Raw genomic sequence first — 16,734 nt, forward strand, 5'->3', positions numbered from 1 at the left:
GTTAAATAACCGAAAAAATGAAATATGATGCCATCGACAACAACTAACACTCATTGTGAAAATTGTAAGTCAATTCTACAGAGTAAACTAAAAAGTTTCTTGTGAAGAATAATGATTTCCTTCTGCTAGGGACCCAATTTACGACTCTCGACGCCAGATCTCTGTTTCGCACGATGTTGCGTGAACAGCGAAATTGCACTGTGGAATTAACGGACCACAGTCGCACCATCTGATCTACGACCCTGCCTTTAAAAGTCAATATAAATTTCAACCGATATGTTTACCTTTCCACCCTGCCGACACAGGAGTTATCAAAAAGTGGTAAATTCAATTCACAAGCACATTGCCTTCACTCTAAATTAAGACTTTACACGATTGAAGGTTTACTGTGGTTGACGTAACGCTCTGAGGTCTCTGCTGTACTTCTGAGTCCAAATACCAATTGTCTGAGAGCGTTGGCGGGGTCGATAGTCAGTCCGCGTCATGTGTCCGTCCATTACATTAGCCTGCTAATACATGTTCAATATATCTCCTATTAGGATTACATAGATGTATCGCAATGTGTCACCTATATTCGCTATACCTTTCATATCACGCCCTTATAGGTGTCCCTGAGGTTCTTGATTTGATGGTGTGATCATACTGCTTCTTGGTCCACTCTTGCTATCATCATTTGCTCTTTTGAAATAAGGTCGTTGAGTATCGTTGTATGGGATTATCATATCATTCATCTTTGATCATGGGTTGTAGGGCACACTCGTTACTCTAATACTCGCACTGGTATTTAATGGTAAGGTCATGTTACCTTATACCAGCAATAGGTTGAAACCCATTATCCTTAATAACTAAATGCTTCTGATAGAGAGACTGTGCTCAAGCAGAGTGACGTTATGCCCGTCACTATATAACTGCATACAAGTCATGTTCCAATCTATATACAAGCCATGTTCCAATATGTATACAAGCCATGTTCTTATCTGTATACATGTTCCAGTCTGTATACAAGTCATGTTCCAGTCTGTATACAAGCCATGTTCCAATATGTATACAAGCCATGTTCTTAACTGTATACAAGCCATGTTCCAATCTGTATACAAGCCATGTTCCAATCTGTATACAAGCCATGTTCTAATCTGTATACAAGCCATGTTCCAATCTGTATACAAGCCATGTTCCAGTCTGTATACAAGCCATGTTCCAATATGTATACAAGCCATGTTCTTAACTGTATACAAGCCATGTTCCAATCTGTATACAAGCCATGTTCCAATCTGTATACAAGCCATGTTCTAATCTGTATACAAGCCATGTTCCAATCTGTATACAAGCCATGTTCCAGTCTGTATACAAGTCATGTTCCAGTCTGTATACAAGCCATGTTCCAATATGTATACAAGCCATGTTCCAGTCTGTATACAAGCCATGTTCCAATCTGTATACAAGCCATGTTCCAATCTGTATTCAAGCCATGTTCTAATCTGTATACAAGCCATGTTCCAATCTGTATACAAGCCATGTTCCAATATGTATACAAGCCATGTTCTTATCTGTATACAAGCCATGTTCCAGTCTGTATGCAAGCCATGTTCCAGTCTGTATACAAGTCATGTTCCAGTCTGTATACAATCCATGTTCTAATCTGTATACAAGCCATAATCAAATCTATACACAAGCCTTGTATCAATTTGTACACAAACCATGTTCCAATCTATATAAAAAACATGTTCCAATCTATATACAGCCATGTTCCAATCTGTATACAAGTCATGATCCAATCTTTATACATGCAATGTGTCAATCTGTATACAAACAATGTTTAAATATATATACAAGCAGTATACATGCATAGAACGCATAAGGTCACATGAGCGGAATCAGATGAGAAGAAAAAGTTTCAGCTACTGTTGTCCAATTTGGCTATTATTAAATATAAACTACATGTACATAAACATAAACTGGCAGATATAGACGTTCACATTGAAGACTCACTTCATTTGCAATATATAGGGCAACGTTATGTAGATAGCTCATGACTTGAGAACATGAACACATGATATTTATATACATTCGAAAGGATTCATGTATATTTGATTAGTAGTTACTCCGTTGCGCGCTGAGGCGCGCGGTGTCGTATTTACATGTCACGTGTTATTAAGGCGTCCATGAAGGCAGTATGTGGGTTATTCCAGTTGACTAGCCACTGCTTACATCTTCATTACTTAACATTCACATTAAAGCCAACCACTGCCTAAACATGCATGGGATGTAAACATAATGGTCACTTTGCGCGAAAACCATGTCGCTAATTCTATTGATCACGGGCTGCAAATTAAGTTATTGAGCCCCCTTTCCTATATTAACTTTTAACCGTATTTTGTATGGCAATGTCACTCGCGAAGGTACAAAGGAGACAATCAGTAAATGAATTAGTATGCTTCAACGGCCATGATTAACTATAGTGCAGTATATATATACATGTATACGCAATATACATGATTTGGGAAATAAAGTATAAAGTAATAATAATGCTTTTTCTTAAACTGGAAAATGTATTAACACACACATAAAGCAAAGTTGATTAAACTATTAGCTTTACGGCTGTTTAAGAAAGAGGTTGTCTCGAGAAGGTAAAATGCACATCGTAGAAACTCAAATTATGTCATCACCAATGCGAGTAACATAGGACAATTTGATGGTTATGGTTTAAAAAATATGTTATTTTTTGTCAAAATGGATTGGTCAACAGGCGCTTTGTCTTAGACTATTTGTAGACCTCCCCGGTACAAGAATATATACTAGTGTATATAGCATACGATGGATGAGATACAAGGTTCAACGTCAAATATATATATATTTAAAAAAAATGTCTAGCATTCTTTTAAGGATTTCAGAGCGTTTTATTACGGTAAAATGTATGAACGATGTTTTACAGTGCATGGTGTGTTTTTTTCTAGTGATATAACATTGAAAAAAAGATGTACATTGCTGATAACATATTCCAGTCATGCACTGATGATGGTAAAAATGATTTTCTATATGTTTAAGTTGATTGCTTGTTGTTTTACGCCGCACTAAGCAATATTCAAGTTATATGACGGCGGTCTGTAAATAAGCGAGTCTGGACCAGACAACCCAGTGATTGAGATCATCTACGCAATAGAGAAACGGTGACATGCATCAAAGTCAGCGAGCCTGACAAACCGATCCCGTTTTCGCTTCTTATGACAGGCATAGTCGCCTCTTACGACAAGAATTGGTTGCTGAAGACCAATTCTAACTCGGATCTTTACGGGTCTGTTGAAGTGAGACATAAAGGTTCCTGAGGTGTTGGTTTATTGTGAACTGTGTCTAACAACATTCACTTACTTAATAATAGTAAACGCCACCCGGAGATAACAAAATGTTATCTTTACTAACTACATAATATAAATCACGAAAGCTATTCAAATCCAAGTTCATTAGGGTTTGAAATAGTCTTTCTTCATAAGTAAACAAACTTATATGATATTTTTTAAAGCTCAAGATGCATATATACAGCTGTAAAAGGAGTTCTTTCAAAAAGGGCTGCTTTCATCTGTAGCGCTAATGGCCACTTCCAGATGCTGCTCTGAGATCTTGGTCCTAGACCCTATCTTTATGGACGTGTGTTTATAACCCGAAGCATATCTTCACCTTCATGCCACGGGGATTCAAGAGTAGAATTAGACCCAGAACCACTTGAGTGTCGTAAAAGGAGATTTGACTTAGGCTCAGGTAATCAATAAGCCTCAATGGAGGGCAGTATATGGACACTCTAGCTATGGCGTGGTTGTGTTAATGTGTGATCGTACCCCGTTGATTTCACCTAACATCGACAACCACTGATTAAGCCTGCCCGATCGCAAAAACGACATTTTATCAATAACGCTGGCGCTCTGGCAGATGGCGATACAGACGATGTAGACTCCTTGATGTCACCTCCCTCTTTACTACGCGGGTCTATGGTCGTCTTACACAACAGATGAATGGCTTTTGCATGCATGGTGTTAGTGAGTGAATTTATTCATACTCCGCTTTTAACCCAGCTAACACAGAAAAACGTTTTGAAAACATTTCCATATGGTTTCAACAAGTTCGGAAAAACGTTTTAAAAACCTAAATGTGTGGAGTTTCTTTTTACGTTTTCAAAACTTTTCCAAAAATACGTTGGCAAGAAACATTATGGAAGCCTAAAATCCTTCTCAAAACGTTTTGAAGACGTTTCCATATGGTTTCAACAAGTTCGGAAAAACGTTTTAAAAACCTAAATGTGTGGAGTTTCTTTTACGTTTTCAAAACTTTTCCAAAAAAACGTTGGCAAGAAACATTATGGAAGCCTAAAATCCTTCTCAAAACGTTTTGAAGACGTTTCCATATGGTTACAACAACGTTCGAGAAAAGGGCTGGACCATTTGATATTCTGGGTAGGGTCGTCTCGGTCGGAGTACAATGACACACAATCAACCTTCATTTTGTCGCTCCTTAGGCAGCTGTTAGTACAAACATGGATTATTGGGTATCAATTCCAAAACGGGAATAGATAATATATTTAACTGGCTTTGTAACTAATTACGACTCACACCTCTACAGTACAATTTAAAAACATATATCATTTAAAATTTATTTGGTACTACATGTATTAAACATAATATAGTTCAATATCCTTAAATAAAGTTCTGTACAGTACATGGCAAAATATGGAGATTGAAAGCCGAACGAATATGTTTGCTTTCAATTTCATTGCATTTTTCATTGGTGGACATTGGCTACACCTATCTCACCTTAATAATCGACAAACGATGACCAACTCCCTGAACATATATTGTCATAACTTTTGACAATCGACTAGCTTATCACCACACCACCGAGGACCAATTGCCGCAAACACCCCGTCATAGCACGCGACGAGAGACTTGTTTTTCTTTTGCTCGTTTTCATAACAAGGGAGTCGGACATTTTTATCGTAAAATGATGAATTGATTCTTTTGGGGAAATATTAATAATACACATTGTAAGCGCCTTGCATCACTATAACTTTAGAGCACTTCAACAATCAGATGATCCATATTCAGTCAGAGCTTATTAGGCATATTCGGAATTAACAAGCATGTTTCCGTCTCCTCCCGAAAATATAATTTAATAACATCATTGAGCGCTTTAGACTAGGGCGATAGCTAGCAGCCTACAGTTAGCCTAGTCGACCTGAAAGTACCTCAGTTATTTTGATCCCCTCTTTTTGCTGTATAACAACAATCTACTCAATGTTACCAACGGACTGAAATGAGCGAAACTGTTCCACAAAAATCAAAGTCACTAGAATTGTACATGTACAGTAAACTTTAAATAGAAGTGATTTCAGAAATAACACGGAAGAAACGGCGATAACTGTCTGTGGTCAGTAGGCGATGCATACGTTAGGATAGAATGGGGTAATTTCGTACAGTGGGGGTCGAAAACCGAACGTAATATGACGGCAACAAAACGCCGCCCGACTGATTTCTGATCAAACTTATCTTGCTTGCGCTTAATAATTATTATAATTAATAATTTGTATCCAACATAATAATTATACGGAAAAAAACCTCCTTCACCACCATATACATCATGGTCTGTGTATCAAATATTAATATCAACACAGACGCCCAGTGAAAGTGACCGGCAAAGTGCATTCTAGCCTAAACCCCGCCACTTCTGAGTAACACGATACATTAACCGATTGACTTTCTGCATATACAGAAACATAACAACTAGCGGAGACTGCTTTTGAAAAAATAACACGGTTTCGGTAATTCAGTTTCAATCTAACAAAGGAAAACCTTCGAATAAAGTTTCAATAACGTTTCTACAACGTTAACGTTGGTGTATAAAAGTTGTGGGTTTTTTCTAGGCAACGTTTTTATAACGTTACACGAATCGTTTTGATAACGTTTTGAAATAACGTTCAAAAAAACGTTTTTAAAACATTACAACAATGTTTTCATGAAACATCGCCATGTGAAACCCCAAGAAAACGTTGTATAAACGTTGTGTGTTAGCTTTGAACAATATCACAGACATGGCACGGCCGCAGATACCTAGAATGGACATCCCAGTGGTGCGAGGGTGCCTACAGCTCTTTTGAGATGTATAACAAGCATTTGTACATCTAAAACTTGTATTGGTGCTCGGGTATACCAAGTGTAGATGTGTTACGACTTAAACGTCAACACCAGCGTATAATCAGTTTCCATTATCTGCCGAAACAGATTCCAAAGGGCAAAATAACCGGAAAGGTTATATGTTTGGAACACTAAAGATCAGTGAAAAAACACCAAGTGTTCACGAAAGGGGAAGACATGTTTTGCCCAACCGATAGTACCAGCCACTCTAACAATTTCAGATTGTGCCCGCCACGTAGTCATTTTGTGATAACACGACGACAAAAGACCTGATGCCTCGCGGTTTATTTGCATTTATCTCATACATATGTCATACACCTTGTAACACGAACTCTGATGAGTCTACATATTTATCTGGAAAAAGTAAACGACAAAACTAAAAAGAAAATTATGATTAAATATGTATAGAAAGATATATTGATTCTAAATTCGACTTCCCAGCAAATGTAGATGTTGGCCAGTGGTTTAAGGGGTCGAGCAAACTTCTCCTTGTGAAAATGAATTGATAAAACAAGTCGGTGGGGAAAAGTGTGCCTACTGACTATTGATAAACAAATCGTTGGGAAAAAGTGTGCCTACTGACTATTGATAAAACAAATCGGTGGGGAAAAATGTGCCTACTGACTATTGATAAAACAAATCGGTGGGGAAAAGTGTGCCTACTGACTATTGATAAACAAATCGTTGGGAAAAGTGTGCCTACTGACTATTGATAAAACAAATCGGTGGGGAAAAGTGTGCCTACTGACTATTGATAAACAAATCGTTGGGAAAAGTGTGCCTACTGACTATTGATAAAACAAGCCGGTGGGGAAAAGTGTGCCTACTGACTATTGATAAAACAAATCGATGGGAAAAGTGTGCCCCCGTGCGTATGAATGTGGCAAAAGTGTGCCCCCGTGCGTATGAATGTGGCGTATATTGAAATACAGAATCCGAAATCGATTATGTCTTGACATGTTTTGTGACTGCTTCCTGCTTCCTGTGCGTCTTTGTATTATGTGATGTGAATCAGTGTAACCATCCGGCTGGTGAACTACATTGTATGCAATGTTTCCTTCCAACTTTTCAGCAAATATCAGACGTATCTGTCACATTTATCAATATGACATAAGTGTCATATCAAAATGTGTCCACAAAATACATGTTAGTTTGACATACATCAAAATTAAGGGGCGATGTTTAACTTAATTCCACGTGTATATATCACGTCAAACGGTGTATGTTTATGTTACTGATGTATCGCTTTGTGTCAATAATGGTATTTATAAAGTGTGCCCTGACATGACAATATTTTCAAAATGAATAATTATGCGTTTCACTGAAGATAGTGACGAGTTAATTTGCTCATATTTGGCACAATGATGTATATTCAAACCAAATTCAACGAATTCAAGTTATTTAAAAAAAAGATATAATAATATAAATATCTGTTAACATTATTACAACCTATTGGCAATATCCAATATAGTTTTCACGATTTTGATCGCAATTCTAAATGAAACAAAAAGAGTGCCGATTGATGCATTTTAGATGGCCGCTTCTTTGCGTATTTGACGAACCTAAGGAGACACAGTAGAAACTGTCTTCACCCTAAGTATCAGAAACCTTGCAAGAAGACCTTATCCCACCAGATCAATAATTACATATGTGAAGGCAAAGAACCAAAATTGGCCTGGCTGACAATTGACTTTGTCCATTTTCACAATGGGTGCTAGAGACACAATCACAATATTGGCAGTTGATCTGCTTTCTATGGCTAAAACCTGCAAGGACACGGTAATGGAAATTTCATTTAGAAGATATTGATGGAACAAGTAGACTGATCCATGGCCTTGGTTTGCCTTTAAAGATGAGTAAACATAGCCCCTAACTGGATAACGAAAGATCCACATGAAAATGAAGGAAGTCTTCACCAGTGTCGATTTTCAATTCTCATCACGTCCCTGTGGCTGACGAGGGACCGTACGCTGCCACCAATATCGGGTGTGGTAACAACAAGTTTTGTTCGAGCGTATGCTATGTTCCACCGTTGGGGATATCCTTAACACTCTCTGTTTGCACAGTGAAATTGCTCTACAATGTCGCTTTGTTAGCCCTTTTTGTTTACCTGCATTGCGCCACCGAGATTATTTGATGCCCTTAACAAAAGAAGGCGTATTCTGAGAAATGTCATACGTCATGTTGATAATGTGGTTATCTGGGACGCAGTGATAAAAATAAATAAATGCGGTTCCACTCTGGTGTGTTGAATATATACCGCGTTGTATTGTCGCTGGCAGATTAATTGCATACAAAGATTACTAAAGGTTATTGTGAAATGTTAAATTACATCTTACACCTATAATAGGTTGCGTAAGCAAATACGGCATTTTATTTGCCTTGGGATGGTGTACATGTATTGAGACTCACACATTACATAAAACTGTAAAGTACATAGTGACAAATGTGTTGGACTACACATATATATAAGAATAGACATTCAGAATTATTTGTTTGATGGCATTTCCTGCAGTATGAATAAGCCATACCAGACAGAATCCAGTAACCATTCAAAAGAGTCTCATTGAACACAACCGCTGGGACATTGACCCATTGAATCCTAAAGGACATCTGAAGTACAACAGACCAAAGCTTATGAAAACACTGTAGTAAATATTAAACGTCAGTGCCAGGAATAATCAGTTTCGACTAGTTGCGGAAACATATTCCATTGGGCGTAAAAGGCAAATAATTTAATACCAGTGAAAACTATATGAATCGATCACTGAAAACAGTGATGACACCGGCGAATAATTAGCATGTCCCGCCTTACCGGTATTACCCGCAACTCACATTAAGTGATTAACGAAGAAAGAATAAAGATTGTCTGCAATATAAAAAAATGTGTCTAAATACACGTGTCTGTAATGTGTGCCTGCGCCACTAGTATTACTAGCATTTAAGAAGAACTATGCTGAACAATACAGGGGCAATTCCATTTCAACATCTTGGTGTTTTAATTAATGCCTTGTAGGTAACGAAGGAAAAGTATATATGTATTCAAGGTAGTTAATAACCTGAACACATGACAACTTGAATAACAACTTTTATATATATTGTTTGTTAAGACACTTCAGTATTGCCCATCTTCAGGTGAACTTCCAAATGCGTATAAACGACTTAGGAAATAACTGATAAAATGTCACTGAGGTGACAGACAGGAGGGGCTTCACTGTCTTTATGAAATTGGCTGGGACTGCCAAATAGCCCCAGAACGGCCGCCCTTCAATGTCCGAATAAAACATTTCCTTTGATAGACTTAACAAATAGCTTAAATGCCTCTGGTATACATTTTTTAAATCTTAGTGATACGAAATTATCTATCCATATTATGTATTGATCACTTTTATACAACCCAGGGAAGCGGTCACAGAAACGTTTTAAATTGCCTCTTAATGCACATTAAATCCAAAAGTGTGATTAGATTAAGACGTTAGGAGCATCGGAAAAAAAGATTTGGATCAATGTAGATAATGTATAACTCTATTGCCTGCCTCTGTGCCTCTGTTGGAGGAAGCATCTAGTTTGACATGGAAGACAAGTTCACACGCCTTGATGAGCCAGAATGGCTTTCTTATGGGCAATCGATACCCTCACTGATCGACTATAGATCATTTTCAAGATAGCGTTATGCTTTCTGACATTCTGTTAGTGTCAACAGTGCCTCCTAACGTGGGAGTTATTCAACAGTGCCAGATTTCGTCAGGTTTAAAGGATGTAAATTTGACAAGATAATTGCCTGTCCTTTTGAAGGTCAGCCAAGGTGAAAGTATATAACCAAGTTATTGATGAGTCTTGTACACGCACAGATTCTCTAAGAGTATTGTTTTGTTTCAGTAGAATCTGTATCATTGTCATTCTTAACCAAAGCGAACTGCCACTGAGTTGGTAACACGATGCCGATCAGGTAGATCAATGTTGGACGGATTACAGTAACGTTTCCATGTTTTAAACAAGGTTGATTGAGCCTTAGTATTTCCAGCAGTATTTTGTTTCAGACGTTCGAAATAGTCCCCAATAGTAAGTTCTAGGGTATACAAGATCTATATGTCACCAACATGATGATACGTTTAAAATTGAATGTTCAGGTTTATGTAAACATTATGAATCGCTTTTCTTCATGGAGTTACATTGATATTAAAAGATCTAGAAGAACGCTGCGTTTGTCAGACACGTAGGCGAAAACACGATTTTTGCAATGGCCGTGTCAGCGGATTCTGTGCTACGTACGTCTTACTGTAACAAAAGAATGCTTTCAATTCGCTATTGGTGCAAATATTGACATGTAATGTTTCGTGTTGTAAGAATATATTAGTAACAAATTTGTACGAGACGAGAGGCATGTGGCCGGAGCGATACAATGAACAATAAAGGTTATTTAAACCCGTGCTTCAAACAGACCAATATAATAAAACGTGAGAAAGACTATCTATGAATCCCTTTGTAAATATCAGCTCTGGTTAATGTGATCAATCGTGTGCTGAGTGATAACTGATCACTGCTAGTCTAATTCAATAAGAAGAAGAACAACCGTACTGAAAAACATAACGTGAAAACATGGCCCGCCTACGTGTAAAACTCGTTACGTTGTTAAAGACGTTGGACTCCTTCGTGTAAAGAGGCAATAACTTCATGTGGGGAGGGAAATCCTGCCCCAGTCTGAGAAAGATATCACTATTAGCAAGCATCATTGATTATCACATGGCGCGGTATTAGTTCTTAACTCCTGCTATAACTGGTGCAATTGCATGTATAGATAGAACCAACAACGAGACGTTCATTCTGTGGGATGTGCTTTATACATGCACAAGCTCATTTAAGCTAAAGTTTTAAAGATGTCCACAGACAAATGGATCACCTTCACCTTTCCTCTGTGTTCAACACGTATTGCCTGATAATGTCATATTACCGCTGGTGTTCCTGTAGCGTGTGTATGTATCATGCAGATGAAGATTTTAAGCTTACAATATTATATCGTGGTATGTGACGTTATCTTTCAATCAATCACTATGAATGTATTACGAGAGCGGTGGATTCTTTATATTCTTCGCAGATCGAGCTAGCGTTACAGAAGAAAACAACGTAATTTACAATCAGGACAAAATCAATGTTATTTCCCCAAACAATTCCTCAGTATTCTGTTTTGTTTGCTTTTTATGTGCGTTGAAACTAAACATTGACTGGCAGAATGTCAACCGGAAGGGCGATGACTTGAATAAAGCAGTTACAGGAACATGAGAGCGTGTTCAGGGAGCAGTTTGGCATTATCAACAGCCTTCCTTCACATCCGTAAACCCAAGAACATAACAATATAAACGTCATACAAACATAATGACTAAATCTATATGTGTCATAAATTGAACTATCAAAGGAGTAGAGCAGTCAAAACACGCGCTAGATGAAATGCATAATTAAGGTCCAGCACACAAATAACACAATAATTCAATGCGTCTTTGTGGTTTTGACGCAAAAATCGAATATGGTCAGTTATCTGAATCTCGCATTGAACTGGTCATGTGTGGCTTGTGGGTTGATTTAAGCTAGAGTTTGTGTATGTATATGGTTACCAAGGGCAGAAGGTGTGTAGACAATGGACAACACGGTGGTTGATTTCTATGATGCCAATACAAACAATGCCACCACCATCCTTGCCACCAACACCACCTGAACCGACGATGACCTTTCTCCAGTCTTCCAACGTATCACATTTTGCCGAATAGAGTTGTTTCCCTCAGATGTGCCAAATACCTATGATCGTTGAGACCAAATTAGTGCTGATTATGTTTCTAGGTTTGTTGGCACCTCACCAAAGTTGTAAACGTGTAAGATCTGCATCACTTCAGGTTTTCTTCCCATATCAAGCTGAAACACCGTTACATGACTGGACTACTGTCCAAAGCGGCATTAAACCCAACTCACTCACTCACCCACTCACTCATTTTGATTATAAGTTTAACCCCAAAATCGCACCAATTCGGCATTACATCTACGATCGTTGCTCTTTTTCTGGCTGATTATTGTTTTTAACGTATGAGGACGCCGTGGTGCTATCCGGACTAATATATTTTGGTAAGTGTGTAATTCCCTTTCATTTTGACGTTCCGACAGTAATCGCTCAGAAGGCGTGATGTCCAGGGTAAGGAGGTATCACAGTTTCTCCATTTATAGGATACCAGAATTTTTAAACATTGGGTCAGATTCCTAACATGCAATGGTTTAAAGCGCAGTCTTGTTGTCTCGATAAGGATGGAATCATGCCAACAGAGGGATACATTTAATGACGTACTCACATATGACGCAAGAGCAATATCCCATTTGATCAACAAAGGAATAATAGGTTTTTATGATTTAATCATGCTTCAGCTAACGTTACATATATGTGGTAGGTTTACAATGCTACCTTGATGAGCATAAGAGAAATCGAGATGGCTATGAATAATTAGGAGAAAATAAATACTCATGACGAATATGATGAGATTCAATCTTGATGGAAAGTGAACGTTGTCAAAGCTCTTAGGAGGTTTTCCTTCGCAGGTGGTCATTGCGGTTTTCTCAATCCGGTACAATCAACTCGCATTAAAACAACGCTTAACGGCATATCTGAATACAATAACCCCGTGTCAAGTGTCTCAAATAGTGACATAATCCATCAATTATATACCGTTGTATCGTGTTGAAATACACGAACGTATAGGATGGTAAGACGTTTTATGATTTTCCCAAGAAAAATATGGTTGCTTGGTAACAAGACGGTAGATTCTAATGGTTATAGTTTCAAATTTCCCATAGTGTACAGAGACGCATTAGCCATCTGTGATGATTGAGGGTTAGCAATTGCGATACCGAGTTAAACTGTAACACATCGATCAGTGACCTTAAGGTCGGCGTTACGAGTTCGATATTTGTTTAACTGTCCTCGTTAGTTTTGCGGTAACATGTTTTCGTTCCTTTTGTTTTCAAATTTGACACTTCAGTGATGTCTGATGCTATTCCCATTTGTTTCTCTCTTTAGGTGAACAATTTACTTGCTTATGCATGTGTTTGTGACGTGCCACTGCAGTTGTGTGCAGGGTTTCGTCCTTAGCCTCATCGGGGTTTGCAGCGGGGTTTCGTCCTTAGCCTAATCTGAGTTTCGTCCTTAGCCTCACCGGGGTTTCATCCTCAGTATCACCGGGGTTTCGTCCTTGGTCTCACCTTGGTTTCGTCCTTAGCCTCACCGGGGTTTCGTCCTTAGCCTCACCGGGGTTTCGTCCTTAGCCTCCCCTGGGTTTCGTCCTTAGCCTCACCGGGGTTTCGTCCTTAGCCTCACCGGGGTTTCGTCCTTAGCCTCACCGGCTCTTCGTTCTTAGCCTCACGGGGGTTTCGTCCTTAGCCTCACTGGGGTTTCGTTCTTAGCCTCACCGGGGTTTCGTCCTTAGCCTTTACCGGGGTTTCGTCCTTAGTCTCATCGGGGTTTCGTTCTGAATCTCACCGGGGTTTCGTCCTTAGTCTCACCTGGGTTTCGTCCTTAGCCTCACTGGGGTTTCGTCCTTAGCCTCACCGGGTTTCGTCCTTAGCCTCACCGGGTCTTCGTTCTTAGCCTCACCGGGGTTTCGTCCTTAGCCTCACCGGGGTTTCGTTCTTAGCCTCACCGGGGTTTCGTCCTTAGCCTTTACCGGGGTTTCGTCCTTAGTCTCATCGGGGTTTCGTTCTGAATCTCACCGGGGTTTCGTCGTTAGCCTCACCGGGGTTTCGTCCTTAGCCTCACTGGGGTTTCGTCCTTAGCCTCACCGGGATTTCGTCCTAAGTCTCATCGGGGTTTCGTTCTTAGTCTCACCGGGGTTTCGTCCTTAGCCTCACCGGGGTTTCGTCCTTAGCCTCACCGGGGTTTCGTCCTTAGCCTCACCGGGGTTTGATCCTTTGCAAAGCGGCGTTCAACTCAACTCACTCATTCACATATACGGTTTCCCAGAATAGTGAAAAAAGGAACGAAGGAGGAAGCTTCATAAACAATATTTCCGATTTGAAAGTTTTCTGCAAAGCATACTCTATCAGCTGCAGGAAGACCATGACAATAATGTTCAAATCACGCAATGGTTTCAATTTGATAACTATCGACAAAGTATATTTCATGATATAATGAACTAGCGTCATTCAAACTAATGTTTACATCACTCACTGTAAACGTCTAGTAATATTATAATACATTTCCAAACGTATAATCAAACATAATTAGTCTTCTTTGATGTAAGCTCTGGGATAATAAATCTGACATTGGGTAAGGTTTATTCCCACACGTGACTGACGGTAATCGTGTTTCGATATATAAATCAATGCCAGAAACACCTAATTAATCATCTATATCAGCTTATATACCCAAACACAATAAACAAACACGATCACAAAACCTATAATGTGTCCCACGCAAGACAGATAAGTATATTACGTCAAGGCATCCACATATTTATGGTATTCAGTATTACCAATTATTGAGACGTATAGAAAGCCCCATAAACGAACATTATTATGAGGAGCCGACAGTGAACTTTAGGATACATAACAGACAGAACAAACCATTTCGTTGTTTCTCTACCTTACGTATATACATTAACCGCGTGGACGGGTGTTCCAGCATCAGGGTGTGTCTATGTGCATATCCGTTATTGTACCGCCAATCGATTATCAAGACAAAAGACACCAGTTTAAGGATGTCAACGGGTACTTTTTAGTGTTCACTGCGCAACTCGAGCTGTCGTATGTCGGAAATGTTTTAACGACATCTTTTAAGTCAATGTAATTCAATCTGATGCTGATATTTGACGTTTTACGTCAAACGAATTTAATACCACTTTGGTTCATGTTATTGCTACCAGCTACAAAGAGAATGTGAGAAGCGCCGCGCAACGTTTTTTCGACTTTGACGACTTCACAATTTAACTGTTTGAATGATGTTAAAGGAACGTTTATGCATATTCGAAATAGGGGAGATAAATACTATTTTCCCTGGTAGAAGATCATGTGTTCGAGTTCGACCAGATTACGATCAATTGTTTTTCAGCACCAAGACATCGCTCGTGGTTTCTGTGGAGAGGTGAAGTCCACATGTGGTACTTCCTTTTCAGAATATTTTGACAAACCGTGCTATAAGTGTAATAGTGTTCGAGGCAGCGTTTAACTATTCTTAATTTCTTAAAGATCAGTCCAGATGGCTATATGAAATCAACCTAAAAAGGGTTGTTTGGGAGAGAAAATCGCATCGTGCAATTATATATGATTCCATAGACTATATAGGCTAACTGATTGGGAATTGGAACAACTTCATAATACTGAATCTGGATACTTGTATACAAACAATGATGACACCAGGGCCCACTTGCACAAAGCGATTTTAGCGCTAAGATGATCGTAACTCCCATACTTAAACATAGGCTTACAAGAGTCTTAGCGCTAAGATCGCTTTGTGCAAGTGGGCCCAGGTGTTCGTAAAACAGATGGTCATGTCCTACCGATTGTAACCGTGGGGGTGGTGGTCGAGGTCATGCGACCACTTCAAGAATTAGTTTTATGTCAAATCTAGGATGACATTTTCAGACATATGTATGTGATGGCATTATATTTTTTTGTCAGAACATTATTAATATTTTGCTTTTCAGTAGACAGAGTCGATCGGCATCATACTAAATACAGTTTAAGCGTATATTGAAATCGATCTCCACCTATTCCCTCGGAGTTGTCATGAAGACGGAGGAGTACATTTCATTATTTTCTCTTGCAGGAAACCTTCATACACACATACTGCAGACAGGCACAACTATATTGTGCAGCTGAAGGGAAGCCAGGTGAGCTAATCTAATGTGTGTGTTAATGCGTGTGTGTGTGCGTGTGTATGTGTGTGTATGCGTGTGTATGAGTGTGTGTGCGCGTGCGTGCGTGCGTGCGTGCGTGTGTGTGTATGCGTGTGTGTGTATGCGTGTGTGTGTGTGTGTGTGTGTGTGTGTGCGCGCGCGCTCATTTAACCCCGCCTTCAGCAATATTCCAGCTATACGACGGCGGCCATACAATCAAGTGATTGATATTGCGAGCAACGAGCCACGCTATCGGGGTACGATGACAAGGACAAGCCACCGAACCTGACCACCAGGGTGCCGTTGTACAAAGCGGTTTTCACACTAAGGTGATCGTAACTCCCATACCGTAACATAGACTTACGACAGTCGTAGCGCTAAGGTTGTTTTGTATAACGGCACCCAGCACTCCTACGATCACAACAGGTTGCTGGGGACCACTTCTAACCCGGAATCCCCACGGCTTCTGGGGTATATGTTAGAGAAATAGTAGAACCTCGTCAATCCGGAATCGCCCGTTCCAAGTGAAATTGCCCATATTAACAAATATTAACGCATAATGAGGTCGGATTCAAGGTGCGTTGTACAGGGTGTGATCTAAGCACTATGGTTAGTAAAGCTCTCATTCCTTAACATAGACTTACGGCAGTCGTAACACTTCAATGTTGATACTTTGTGTTGTTACTGCCTTG

The 16,734-nt window shown here is 39.3% G+C and overlaps 1 protein-coding gene across 2 annotated transcripts in view; it reads left to right on the forward strand.

The window, feature by feature from the left end:
- LOC124145062 (collagen alpha-1(X) chain-like) overlaps window positions 1-16,734 on the forward strand; it is a 78,163-nt gene that overhangs the window by 35,972 nt on the left and 25,457 nt on the right. For both annotated transcript variants that reach the window (XM_046514730.2, XM_048398836.1), the window contains exon 2: window positions 15,973-16,036. In XM_046514730.2, coding sequence (XP_046370686.2) covers window positions 15,973-16,036 — 64 coding nt within the window. The remainder of the gene's footprint in view (window positions 1-15,972; window positions 16,037-16,734) is intronic.

The sequence above is a fragment of the Haliotis rufescens genome, unplaced genomic scaffold (genome assembly GCF_023055435.1).
Source record: "Haliotis rufescens isolate VD_foot unplaced genomic scaffold, xgHalRufe1.0.p SCAF_1, whole genome shotgun sequence".
Lineage (NCBI taxonomy): Eukaryota > Metazoa > Mollusca > Gastropoda > Lepetellida > Haliotidae > Haliotis > Haliotis rufescens.